At 47.1% G+C, this 13,507-nt stretch overlaps 1 protein-coding gene across 4 annotated transcripts in view; it reads right to left on the bottom strand.

The window, feature by feature from the left end:
• Rnf213 (ring finger protein 213) overlaps positions 1-13,507 on the bottom strand; it is a 105,872-nt gene that overhangs the window by 13,149 nt on the left and 79,216 nt on the right. For all 4 annotated transcript variants that reach the window (XM_052759870.1, XM_052759871.1, XM_052759873.1 and 1 more), the window contains 15 exons: positions 13,068-13,168; positions 12,764-12,946; positions 11,489-11,658; positions 11,296-11,395; positions 10,013-10,124; positions 9,174-9,387; positions 8,825-9,015; positions 7,900-8,022; positions 7,160-7,270; positions 5,921-6,163; positions 5,167-5,248; positions 4,232-4,266; positions 3,085-3,179; positions 1,430-1,589; positions 496-676 (listed from right to left, as the gene is read on the bottom strand). In XM_052759870.1, the coding sequence (XP_052615830.1) occupies positions 496-676; positions 1,430-1,589; positions 3,085-3,179; positions 4,232-4,266; positions 5,167-5,248; positions 5,921-6,163; positions 7,160-7,270; positions 7,900-8,022; positions 8,825-9,015; positions 9,174-9,387; positions 10,013-10,124; positions 11,296-11,395; positions 11,489-11,658; positions 12,764-12,946; positions 13,068-13,168 (2,101 nt within the window). The remainder of the gene's footprint in view (positions 1-495; positions 677-1,429; positions 1,590-3,084; positions 3,180-4,231; positions 4,267-5,166; positions 5,249-5,920; positions 6,164-7,159; positions 7,271-7,899; positions 8,023-8,824; positions 9,016-9,173; positions 9,388-10,012; positions 10,125-11,295; positions 11,396-11,488; positions 11,659-12,763; positions 12,947-13,067; positions 13,169-13,507) is intronic.

Consider the following 13,507-nt stretch of genomic DNA (forward strand, 5'->3'; position numbering starts at 1 on the left):
GACGCATCAGCTCAGTGAGCAGTGCCTGTTTTTCTTGAATAAGTAGTGTACATGGAAACAGTCCATTGTCAACTATGGGGCTAGTGCGCCGCCATGGAATTCTCAGTAAAGAGCAGAAGCAAGGATAGTGACCGATTCTTGGGCACACGTCACCTGCTTTGGATGACATGTGTCTCCAACACAATAGATTTGCACTTGTATGTTCCGAGAAGCAAAGGTCAAAGGTCCTTGTTAGATATGTGGGTGGGTGGGGCAACAGAGCAACCTCTTCACCCCAGTCAGAGTTCATGCTTTTTCTCCCATCCCATCTCTGTTTACTTGAAAAAGGATTTTACTGTGAAGCCCATACTGGTCTTGAACTCACAATACCCCTGCCTCAGCTTCCCAAGTACTAGGATTATGGTCACCATGCTTAGCTCAAGTTGAGTTTTCACTCACTCAGGAGTCATGGGAAGTGATCCTCAGCCCAGCTTAGCCCTTGCCCACTTTGCTTACTCTGGCCAAACACGGGGTGCTGCTCCTTGAGCAAACTGCACAGGGTGAGGTGTACCACGTGGATGGTCTCGTCTGCACTCTTGCCCAGCATCTTGGTTAGCTGTTCCAGGTTTCTCTGGATATGCTGCTGCAAGAAGGCTTGTGGGTCTGGGACCTGAGGCTTAATGATCCTGATCAAGGCCTGGGAGTGAGGAAACAAATGTTCAGAACATCTCATGGACAGAGGAAATGTGAGCCCGGGAGAGGCCAGGAAGAGAAAGACACCAGCATCAAGTCAGAGGCTGTCTTCTAAGCTGCGTGATGTAACGGCAGAGGTGGAGGACACAGGTAGAAGCAGGCTGTGGTCTTGTCTGACAGTAGATGACCTAACCTTGAACTTTTTGTCCTCTTGGCCAGTGTTGATATGAAGGAGACACAGCATGGATGACCTTACCTCCCCATGCTGCACTCTGAAAGTGGATCTGATCCTTACACTCTGTACAGATGAGATCTAGTCTCATAAACACAGAAAATTAGTTGGTGTCTGTTTTAAAAAACTGGGCTAGGTATCATTCAGTGATAGAACTCTGACCTCTGGAGCACTGTGAAAAAATACTAATAAAAATGAAAAATGCTTGCTTGGTGGTGCATGCCTTTAATCCCAGCACTCGGGAGGCAGAGACAGGTGGATCTCTGAGTCTGTGGCCAGCCTTGTCTACAGAGTGAGTTCTAGGACAGCCAGGGTTGCATAGTGAGACTGTCTGGGGAAAAAAAAAAGAAATGGATTTTATATAATCTGAAAAGCACTTCATCCCATTCTATGTGGTGAAAAAGGTCAGGAGACCTTAGGTTTCTGTCACCTGGCAGATTGGGTACCAACAATGTACTTCTACTCCATAGGCACCGGTGAGCAGGTTGAAGACAAAAGGGCTGTGTAGCAGCTTATGACAAGTACCTGGGGATTCTGAGTGGCCCCCACAAGCATAGCCAAATGAGTGAGTAGCCGAGTGAGAATGAAGACCATTGGGGACAGCCCTCGATCAGCTGCCACAGCTGCACCACCGGGCTGCGGGCCGCCCAACACATGGCCAGTCTGTGTTCTGTCCTCATTTTCTCTGCAAAGGAAGAGAAGACATGGTAAAGACTGAAAGAGGCTACTCTCCCTAGCTGCAGTGGCACATCTCAGATCCTCAGACTTGGCGATATGGTTCCATGCTCTGAGCAAACAACAATTAAAAGTCCTTCTAGGCCTGGGATGCCTGCCTATGCACCGTTTTCTTTTCAGAACTCCCTTCTGGTTGACCAATTCCCCAAGACTTAGTTTAAAGTGGCTACATAAAATGACTACTGAAGCTGATCCCTGAGAAGGCATCAGGGCAGAAGCATGCACCCATCTCTGGGCAGCTAGAGTTTGGGACATTTTGTACCCATGTATGTATTTTTCACATTCTTCTCATTTCCCCAATCATAAATTAGGATCCAAGGTCTGGCAGAACATTTAGCATCATAGGTAGTAGGTGGGAGATATAGTGTGTACATACAGTTGCAAAGATATTGCATGTCGAGGACATTCTGCTAGGTCTTGGAGAAAAGCGGCTGGGATAGCGTAAGCTTTGACTACACCAGCAGCATCAAAATGTATGGCACTGCAGAGAGGCCCCACCAACCAATCACACGGGAGTGGCCAGCTGCACTGTGTCAGAAACATGGGAGCAGACTATTATTTAGAGTGTGAAGTCTTTTAGGACAGGCCCTCTGTCTCTCCAAAGCCAAGCAACTACAAACCAAAACCAGGCCAGCTTTGCTTTCTTGTCCCAGTCCCCTACACAATGCAGTAGGACAAGTATTATACAGCACTCATACTGTGACAGGGACCGTGGACAGTCTACATAATTCCAAGCATATGGGGAAAGGTGTGTCATCCTCTTTAATGACTGTGCCATCTTAGATAAGGAACAACTTTTCTGAAGGGTCTTAGAATGCAGTGTGGGTGTCTTCAAACTCACCCCTCACACAGACCAAGGCATGGGGCAGTATTTGACAAGCCTGATTATGTGTCCTTCATTTTCCTCACATCTTGAAAAACAAAAACAAGCCCGGTGTGGTGGCATGTCCCTGTGATCCTAGCCCTCAGGAGGCTGAGTCAGGCCTGGGGCACATAGCAAGTACCAGGACAGCCAAGGGTATAGTATGAAATCCTATGTTAAAAAACCAAAACAAAACAAAACAAAACCCCTCAAACTATAAGAGGGTAGGAAGGAGATGAGAGAGAACTAAGATAGATAGATTACAAGTCCGGCATCATGTGCTGAAATAGGCAGCTACGATTTCAGTTTATTAGACCTACTGTCCTGAGTCAGGACATGTTTATAGACCCCACAGAACATGTCTGTATTAGCAAGTATTAATGTGCAGGCCACTCTGTGTTTAAGACCAGTGACAGCACCTTATGGTTTCCTAATGACAGGGACCTTGGCACTTTGCCAAGCATAACATAGCTCCAGATGTAAGATGGTGTCTTTGGCACAAGCTACCGACAGTTTAGGAAGAAGAATTGGAACAGTCCTGAAGCCCAGGGCCAATTTCTAGGAGGAGCAGAAGCTTATGTACCTTATGAGATGGAAGCCTTTATGTGGCCTGTGATTGATGCCTCCAATCTGAGCATGACAGTCCGGACAGAAGCTCTGCTCCATTGGCTTGCCACACTAGAGAGAATACAATGATGTTTTATGTTGTGTAGTGACCCTGCTCTGCCATAGGAAGTCACTGGGATTGCTTCTTCTGTGTGTATATATTTTGGGGGTATGGTATGGAGACAGGGTGGAAACTTACTATAAGTGTGTTAACAGTGGGCAAGTACAGACTTTTATGGAAAGTAGACATAAGTTTGAGTCCCAAATTGATTGACACCTGATAGGAAAACCTGAAGCACATTTTGCTTTTTTATACCCAGCTCTTTATTCCTATCCTGTATTTGTACACTCATCTTAAGACTTCACTATCTGACACCAAGATACATGGTGTCACTTGCTTCCTGTCTGATTTTTTTTATATACATGGGAGATTATATTTTTAAAAAATCCAACCATAATATTTATTATTCCCAAGAGCCCCTTTAAAAAAGTTAGGTAAGTGTGCCTCTGTATTATAACACATGGCCCCAGCACACCAAAGCAGCTGTAGTCCTTCAGACTATAGAACTCCATAGTCCAGAGTAGCCTGGGGAAGAACCTTTCTACCTCATTTCATGGACAAGGAAGTAGGTGAACCTCAGTTTGCCTCAGGATTTTCCCTCCACATCTCTCAGCAAGCACGGGGCCTGAGGTGGCACCTGGGTGTTCCCTGATGATGATTACATTCATTCTTCTCCATGGGCCTACTCTTGGATGTCTTTCCCATTCTGTAGTGTCATTGACTATGTGGTCTGAGGAGGGAGTGACTACCAACCAGCAGCCCTTTGGAGTCCATGGCCCTGTGGCAATGTCAGGAAACGATCCAGCCTGTCACACTTCGGTAGGTGTAGAGGCCAAGCATGATGCTAACTGTCCTGAGAAGTGAGGAGCAGCCCCAGTGGAGAATGCCCATGGTGCTACATGGAAGAACCCTGGGATAACAGCCCTCAGCACAGTTAGCACTTATTTAGAACACCTGAGTGGTCCTCAGAACAAGCCTGTGTTTCCTTCTCCTTCCCCCGCTCTTCTCAGCATGGGGGGAACACACATTTTGAGCTTCCACCCAACCAAACACCAAAACTCACCTCTCCTACAGTGCACGGATGGCCATTGGGACAATCTGTTGAAAGAACAGGACACACAGTGGCGCGTAAGAGGCCCACACTCTATCCCTTCTGATCCCGACCGAGTATGACTCAGCCTCAGCACCTCCCTAGAAATTGAAAAGTCTGGCATATTGTGAGCTAGTGTTTGATGTATGCCTCCTGTTAAAAATGCGTGTGGTTAATGAAAAATGTCTGAACGTAGTTTTACAAAGCTAAGAGAAATTAGATTACCGATTCACACATAGTTAACTTGGCAGCATGGTGGATAGTATTTTTTTCCTTTCTTTTCTTTGGATTTGTTATTGTTATCTGCCAGAACTTTAAAAAGTAATTTTTTATGCATTTTTTTAAAGATTGATTTATTTATTATGTATACAGTATTCTGCCTACACACCGGAAGAGGAAACTGGATTTCATTATAGATGGTTATAAGCCACCATGTGGTTGCTGGGAATTGAACTCAGGACCTCTGGAGGAGTAGCCAGTGCTCTTAACCCCTGAGCCATCTCTCCAGCCCTAAAAAGTAATTTAAAAGATTATTTACTAAAGCCACAGCAGAGTTGACACAAAGCCTTGGGCCATATGACTTGCCTTCCATCTCTGTGCATCAAAAGCGCTGTCTTTGGGTTAAAAACTGCTGTACTGTGTCCTGCCTTTGTATGAGTTTCAGTGTGGTTCGAGTCCCCTCTTTTCCCACATGCGATGTTCTGGAAAGCAGAAGTGCATGGCAAAGGGCTCTTTGCCTGGACTCAGATGTAAGAGGGCTGGGACCACACGGCAAGCAGATCATGGTCCCGTAAACCACTGTTGTCCTGCAGACCACCGAAGGCAACGGTGGGCCCCAAGCACAGCCCAGGCCTGTGCAGTCACAGGCTGATCATTTGTGCTCAGAAGAGTATGATTCCAACACTTACTGTACCAGATGAGATGTTCCAGGCCACTCCAACTCCTGGCTTGAACCAGCAGGTCTTCAGGCATTGTTGGAAGAAAAGCACTCTGAAAGACCAAAGTGGGACAGGTCATGATATGTGACTGCATGGCCTTACAGCCAGAGGCCAGAGCAAGAAGGGCCTTGACTTCTCAGCCTGAAAACTGTGTGCCAGGGATGCCTATGATGGCTAATCTTGGCTGTCAATCAATCTGATTGGATCTGGAATCAGCTAAGAGATAAACTGCTGGCCATACCTATGAGGGATTTTCATAATCAGGTTATTTGAAGTGGGAAGACCCACCCAAAATGTGAGTCGCACCTCTGCATATAAAGGTGGGTCCTAGGGAAAAGCTTTGCTGTTTGCCTCCCACTGTGCTGGCAAGTTCATCTACTGTTCGTGTATTACTAATGAGTTCATCTTCCGATGGCTCCTGCTGCCATCCGTCACTGACATCGTGTCTCTCCAGGAGTCCTCTAGGTCTTCAGTGTCAGATTGGGACTACAGAGGCCTCACGGACTGAGCAGCTATGGGGTTCTCAGCCTCTCCTACCCAGACTGTATTGTGTATATCAGCCTAAGCCTGACTAATACAGTGTCTGGGGAAGGCAGACAAGGGCAGGCCAAGTTTTCATCACCAATGTGGTCAGATGGATTAAAATCAAGAAACAAATGGGTTTCATGGTTCCCAAGTCCAGAGGTTTGTTCCCCACAGGGACAAAGCCCTAAGGTGATCTTACTGCCATGTTGGCCGGATAGAAGGCCAAGTTCCTCAGGGGCTCCAAGACTTTGTTTTTTCCACACAGGAATACGGTTGCAGCATGGACGGCCATTTCAGGCACTGTTCCTTCCAGGCTGCTGTTAGCAGACCTGGTCCTCAGCAGGGGCAGAGCATCATCCACTAGTGATTTTGCAAAGCGTCCAATGTTAGGAGCAGAAAGGATCTTGCTTTCCTCAATGAATTTGTTCATAGCCTCGCGTTGCTGATAAGAAAAATGTTTTAACATTAACATGTTTCAAAACAACTTGTAGGGTTGGGCACAGTGGTACATGCCTGAGCATTTGGGAGATAGAGACAGGTGAATCAGAAGTTCAAGGCTAGCCCAGACTACATGATACCCTGTATCAAAAAGCAAAGAAACACCACACCCCAACCCCAACATTGTATACGGGTGTGGTAATGCACATGTATAATCCCAGGACCTGGAAGGCAGAGGAAGGAGGATCATGAGTTTGAGGCCAGTTTGGGCTACACATGTACAGCAATACCTTGTCTCAAAAAACAAAAACAGAAACACAGACATGATTTGAGATGCTCTGTGATATGCACATACCCAGCATACACAACGCCATCCCAAGCATTGGTGAAAAACAAAAACAAAAACAAAAACAAAAACAAAAACAAAAAAAAAAAAAAACAGAACAAAATGTCTACCGGAGTCCAGCTCCGACCTGCTCCCACCTTTCAAATGGTTCTTGAGGGGAGGAGAGAGGAATGAGGAAATATTAGGTAAAAATATAGACTTAGACACACCTTGTGTTCAAACCATCTGATTATGCAGCCTGCTGGGTAAAGCAAGTTGATATTCTCTGACCCTGAGTAAAGTCTCGCTAGATAGCCTCTCTGGGCCTCCACAACAAAACACTAATCTCATGGTTTGTGTGTGCTTTAGTAGTCCAGATTTTAATACCAAATATCAGGATAAATGTGGCTGAACAATCAGCAGCTGAAGGGCAATTCCTCAGAGAAGAGACCTCACTTGGAAACAACCCCACGTTATCTTATAATTTGAGTTAAATTTTAGTTCTAATTCTACAAGCTTTGGGCTAAAGTGAAAACAGATCTTCCATCTAGTAAGGCTGAAAACCTCTATCACACATGAGAATTATGGACATAATCCGTGTTTGTGACTTTAACTCAGAAATCCTTCTAAGAGATGAGACTGTGGACAGACATCCTGCTGTGTTGGGCTGCTCACCTCTGGTTTTGGATGGAGGCTGGCATTGCGGGAACAGTACAAAGAAGCCACCTCTCTGTACAAGGCCAGCAGTAAGTAGGCCGTCTGCTGGGCTTTGGGGCTTCTGCAGGTCTGCAGAGGCAAAGACATCACGTGAGATTTAGAGGTGACATTGCTCTTCTCAGGCCTGAACCACATGTCTGAGGGAAGGGGAGGCATCTCCTGGCCACAGCTCTGTGGTTCCATGGTTCATGCACACTGCTAGACAGCCAGCATCTGTCTTCTTGGTGACGATTTCCTGCTATCAGAAACACTTCCTGAGCAGAGACAGAATGTCTGTGTTCTCTTCTCAGCACAATGGCAGCGCAAGCAGGGTCTCAAACAGGAAGCCAGAACAGCCTTCAGGCGGAATCCTAAAAGCCTTGGCATCATTGTCGGAACGGTCAGGAGCATGTGTTCAGCATGAACATGCAGAGGAATTTGTGAGGAGTGCCAGCCTTCTTCAGGTCTCAGTGAGCCTGGAGCAGCTCCTCACCAGGGTCCCCGTTACGACAGGCCAACTCAAGTGTCACGGTACCCGTTCCAGCCCTCAGTTCCCCATGTAGGGCAGGAGTATGTATATCTATTTCTAGTACAGTATCACTCTACAGTATCTAGGGGGCTACTCAGTTGCACAGTCTCTTGTTTGATGTATGTACGGAAAGATGCAGGCCTCCAGGGAGTGCCTCCTGGGACCAGAGCAAAGCCCAGATGCATCTTACCATCAGAGCAGTCCCAACGTCCAAGGTCTTGCACTCGAGCATAGCTTTGCCCACTGCATCACGAAGAGCCTTGTATTCATCACCATGTACTAGGTATCGGTCCATCTGGCTTGGGTTGTCCTTCTGCAATCCCAGCAGTGCAGAGGGTTAATCAGAGCGGGGATAATATGAGAGAGATTTTGCAAAGAACTCTAGAGACAAAAAGGCACCAGGCTGTCCTCTGAGACTTGGACACAGCTGAGCAGGGAGCATTGGCTGGCTATCTTTGGGAGTTATCTGTGTCTTCTGTGCACTGGAAGCCAGGGAAGGGCTTGTACTGACTTTGTACCTGCTTGCTTTCTCCACTCACAGCACTGTATCAAGCCCACGTGACAAAAAAATTTGTCACTTTTAAGCCCCAGTGGTGCCTTTGTGATGATTATAATGAAGAAGGAATAATTTTAAAAAGCCAGGATTGTTAGTGCCATTTTACAGTCCCAGGACAGTAAGAACCGATTTCTGAGTACCAGGAAAGGTACTAGAGTAAGGCCTTAAAAGTCATCACTCTTATTTTGCCTTCCTCCTTCCACCTGCCAGAGTTTTCCATAAGGGTAGAAACATTCTTTACCTTCCCTGTATCCAGCTAAATAAATCAAACCTAAATAAAATGCAAATGAACACACCAGAACATCGTGTGTGTGTATGTGCACACACACACACACACACACACACACACACACACACACTCACTCTCTCAACACACTCACCAATATCCCCCTGTGGTGGGGAGTTTTGACTCATGCTAAAGCAGAGGCAAAGGCCCATTTCCCATCTGGATAGGCTCGGGAGAGCAGCACACTGTGCTTCAGCCCCAAGTCCAGCCAGAGTATGCTGCAGGCAGGGCTGTAAGAGGCATGCCCTTCTCGGCCAAGACCCTGCTCCTCACCTGCTGTGCAATGACGTCCCTGGGAAACACCCACTGGCATGGATGGCCCTGCCTGGAGAAGCTCTGCACGAATTCCATCCCACGCTGGCTTGAGAGTTTCCTCACCAGGTACACACGGTGCCAATCATTCTTGACGCGGGTGCAGAACTGCTCAACATGCTTCAGGAAGCACTGCTTCTCTTCAGCCAGTTCTGTGAGATTGGGAAGAAAGCAGGTGAGGGGCAGTGACAGGACTGCCATAGAACACAGTCCCATGGTGAAAGAACACAGAGGAAAAGGTTGTGGAAGAACAGCCATGTCCTAAGAACAGGTTTCCCATAGTTAGAGGCTCTCTGTGGAGGAGACTTGCCTGCTCCTTCCTGAAGCTCAGAGAGGAAGTCAGCAGCCAAGTCAAGGCAGAGGCGGACTCTGGCCACCTCCTGCAGGTACTCCACCGAAGCTGTGCGGGCAAGCTCGTGGCCTCGCCACCTTCCTGGTGCATATGTCCTAAGGAAATGGCCTTCCTCTCTCAGGTCCTGCTTGTTACTTCTACAGGCAGCACTTGTCTTCTCATGCACTGAATCCTGAGGAATGAAGACACAAAGACCGGCATCAGTCTACATCAGCAAGCCCTGTCTTCAAAGGTTGCCACAGCATGCCTGTGTTGTCATGGGAAAGACGGTATCACGGAGAGCAGCGGTGTACATTGTTTGGAATCATGGACAGCTGGCATTCCTTTCTATATGAGAGCAAGAAGGAAGAGAACAAGCCAACTTACGAGGGAAAATGTGTAATTTATGAGGATGTGGATCGTGTCCATAGTGATGGGCTGAGTGAGGATGACCACTGCCAATTTTGTGGTGATGCAATATATGCATCACCATCTGAGAAATGCATCACTGGGGAATTCAGCTGTGCCAGCATCAGAGTCGCTTACAGAATAAAGATGGCGTGGACATCCCTGAGTGCTATTACCTCACAGTGGCCCCTGAGGGACAGGAAGGATCGAAACATCGTCAGGCAACTCCTGACTATATAGGAACTGCAGAAGGCAGGCACACAGCTCTGAAACTTTTTTTTTCCCACACAGAACAAAGTATCTCTTCATTGTACTGGCTACAATGGCATCCTGTTGGCTTTCAGAAATGCTTTCACAGTGTGAAGCGTGGTTCACTGTTTTCAAAAGAAATGCAGGGACAGCCATCATACCTCTAGGCAGTTGATAAAGAGCAGGTACAATTCTGTTTTATCTTCTGTTGGGAATGCTTTGTTCTCTAACTGGGTCAAGTAGTTCTGGATGTAATCCTTTACTTCATGGAAGCTGTGGAAAGAGACATATTGTTCCTGGTTATGTCAGTTTATGGGAATACCCACATCTCCCTCCCACTCCTGTAACCTCCAATCCAAGGCCTTGTATGTGCCAAACAAGCACTCTACCAAACCTCATCCCTAGCCCCTGATTTGAGGGAGGGGTAACACATGATTTTGTGACACTAAGCACTGGTCATTTGGAAAATCTTTTCACTATTGGTATATTTTTATTGTAGAATGCACTGGAAAAAAATACCCCACAGAGTCATTAATATCCCCATGGATCTGTTAAAAAAAAAAAGTCTTACAAAGGGGATCAGCTTGTGGTGGAGGGTACATGTCTAAAATTTGAATTCTCGCTTAAATATTTAAACTGTATCATTGGCAGCAAATACCATAGTATTTAACTGTGACAGGATTGCTCTGTTGAAAAAAATGCCAGTGAGCCCAATTCTGTGCTCCTGCAACTGCTTGTCCAGGCACAGATAGTCTAACCTGAAACAAGTCCTAACTCAGGGCAACTCCACGTGACTGTAAGGTGATCACTGTGCTCTGCTGTGCTGCTGGTATCCATGAGCACTTCCGGTCCCCACAGAACAGTGTTAAGTCATACCCTGAAGGGTTATGGTTAGGAAAGCAAATGAGTGAAACTTGCATTTTTCAACAATCTGTGTGCTCAGCAGTGAGGGGAACCAGGACTATGACTCCGGAGTGTCTCTAGCACCCCTTAAGGAATGCCACTACAGGTACCCAAAAGGCCGAGAGTGCCTTGATAGGATTGTAGATAATGTTGGAGTTCGGGATTGAATGGACACTGAGCTCTGGCTCAGCACATCTGCCACACGGGACATCTGACCTGATGGACAGAGCCCATGTTCAGTAGAACACAGACCTGCAGGACACCAGAGCACAGAGAATGAGGGGACAGCAAGTCACAAGCCTGGGTGATAGGAGCTGGGGGCAGAAGCACCACACCATGGCTTCTTGCTAAGTATCACTTGTGCTGGGCCATACTCATGGGCCCATGGGGGAAATTATATGTGCATACCCTTCAAGTGAGCTGGGTTTGCTCACACAGAAGTTGCTTCTCCAGACCACAGATGAGCTCCCATCCACGGTGTAGCCAAGACAGAGCCACAGAGAGGCAAAGGGAAGCAAAGTCCCAGATGAGGGCCACTGACCTGTACTTGAGAAGCAGTTTTAGTACCACAGAGCGGGTGACAGGAGTCTTGTCGACAACATCACCAAATGGAGACAGAGACTTTGTGTGTTCACGGTGCTCTGTGGCCAGAGAGAAAGGGGCTGTAGTTCATGTCACGGTACAACGCTGAGCTATAACCTGGTTTTTACATTTATGAGAAGAAGGCAACTCACTTTGGGAAGCATCTCTCAGCAGTTCCTTTTGTATGAAGAGTAAGGACAACAGGCTGTCAATCACACTCTTCTGAGGAGGGGTGTCATCTTTGAAGCACATGGTGGAAACCAGGTCCACGAAGAAGCTGTTACACATGTGTCGGAACTGGGCATGCTTCTCAATGGCTTTTCTGGTGGGGGTGGGGGAGACTGTGACAAACGGCTTGTAGAATGTGATCCCAACCCTTCCAGGCAGAGTGATATTTGGATAGTGTTTTGTCTTAATGCTTGTTTGACCTTGAACTCATGACAATTCTCTTATGTCAGGCTCCTAACTGTTGGGTTAAACTAGGCTAGCTTTTTTTTTTTTTTAATTGAATCAACAAATGCGATGACTTTACAATGATCAGAACTGGTCTTCAAACTATGAGTGTCGAGACTGCCTCTAGGAACCCTGTCAACGTTTGGACCATTGAGTGTCCTAGAGCGTGGGGAAGAACAGAGGAGCAGGGTCTGGGCTACTGAGCTCATAGAGCCAGGGGGCTCTGCTTCGCCATCTCCTGAAGGCTGGGCCACGTCTGCCTTCATCCTCAGTCAGAGAATAAAGCTGCACTCACACATCAAGAGGACAGATGAGGATCTGGGCAGATGGTGCCACTGGTAAAGGACCTGCCCTGCGCCTATGATCACAGCAGTAGGGTGTGAGGGGAGTGGCGGGAGGGTCCCTAGAGCTCACTGGCTGGTCAGCCAGGCAAAGAGATGAACTCCAGGGTTAATGAGGTGCCTGTCCCAAAAGACAAGATATAGAGTGATCAAGGAAGAGAATCTGATGTTGATCTCTGGACACATGTACACATTCATTGACACACATGGACACCCATCCACATGAACATGAGTTCATACAAAGAGAGCAGATAGACAATGGGCCAGGGCTATGGGTGAGTGGCAGGGTTTATGCCAAGCCTGCATGAGTCCCTGGGTTCCATCCCCATCATTACTCCAACCCTCCCCACTAAAGATGCCAAGCTATACTACATGCTTGGTTTTCTCTCAAGGACGTTGTCACTTCCTGGTGTATTTCACTTACGTTTGCTGTCTCCATGTTTGTGCCTGTCTTATTTGGGAAAGGAATTTTGAGGCACTTGTCCAGGAAGGTTTGCTTCTGGGATTGCTTATGAAAGTTCTCTGAAGCCAGCCCTCACACAACCAGGGAAAGCTGACCAAAGCTGGTGTCTCCAAAGACCATATTGGAAAAAAGAGAGGAAGGAAGCTTTCTTAAGAGAAAGGGTGTTTTACCCGTGTTCCTGGGAAACAGTTGTTGAGAATTTGTCTGGCAAGTCAGTTAAGCAGTAGGGGCACATCATTTGCCCCGGGGAAAGCCAGGTTTTGATGCACTGTAGACAGTATACATGATCACAAGGCAGACAGACAGGATCCTGTGCATCTCCCAGGCAGATGTGACATGGCTGAATACCAAACCTAGAACCCAAGAAGACAATCAGTTCAAGAGCAGAAAAGCTGGCTGCAAGGAGCAGGCCCTTCCACCCACTTGCAGGTTCAGAAGTCTGTCACTCCCAGAGTGTTATACTACACATCTTACCTGCTGAATGTCTTGCTGACTTTGTCCTTGCACTCACAAAGGATGGTCATTACAGCCACAAATGGCCTGTGAGTCTTCAGGTCCGAGTTCTCTTCAAGACACTGAGGGAGAAGGCGGTGGTGAGCAGTGACTCAACACCATGGTCTCAGTGGCAGATGACATGCAGTACTAACTATGGCGTGCCTATAGCACTAGTATCTTTTGGTACTTTGCTTAGGAAGTTTCCCCAATTTTGTGAGCTGCAGAGATGACTAAACAGGTAAGAGCACTGTGATTTGAGTCCTAACCACCTGTAATTCCAGTTGCAGGGTATCTGACACTATCTCTGGCCTCCTTGGGTACCAGGCATACATGTGCACATACATGTGCACATACATACATACATACAAGACACTCATGTACATAAAATAAAAATTATGGCCAGGCATAGTGGTGCTTGC

Source organism: Peromyscus californicus, unplaced genomic scaffold (genome assembly GCF_007827085.1).
Source record: "Peromyscus californicus insignis strain IS unplaced genomic scaffold, ASM782708v3 Scaffold_3__1_contigs__length_106647218, whole genome shotgun sequence".
In the NCBI taxonomy this organism is placed as follows: domain Eukaryota; kingdom Metazoa; phylum Chordata; class Mammalia; order Rodentia; family Cricetidae; genus Peromyscus; species Peromyscus californicus.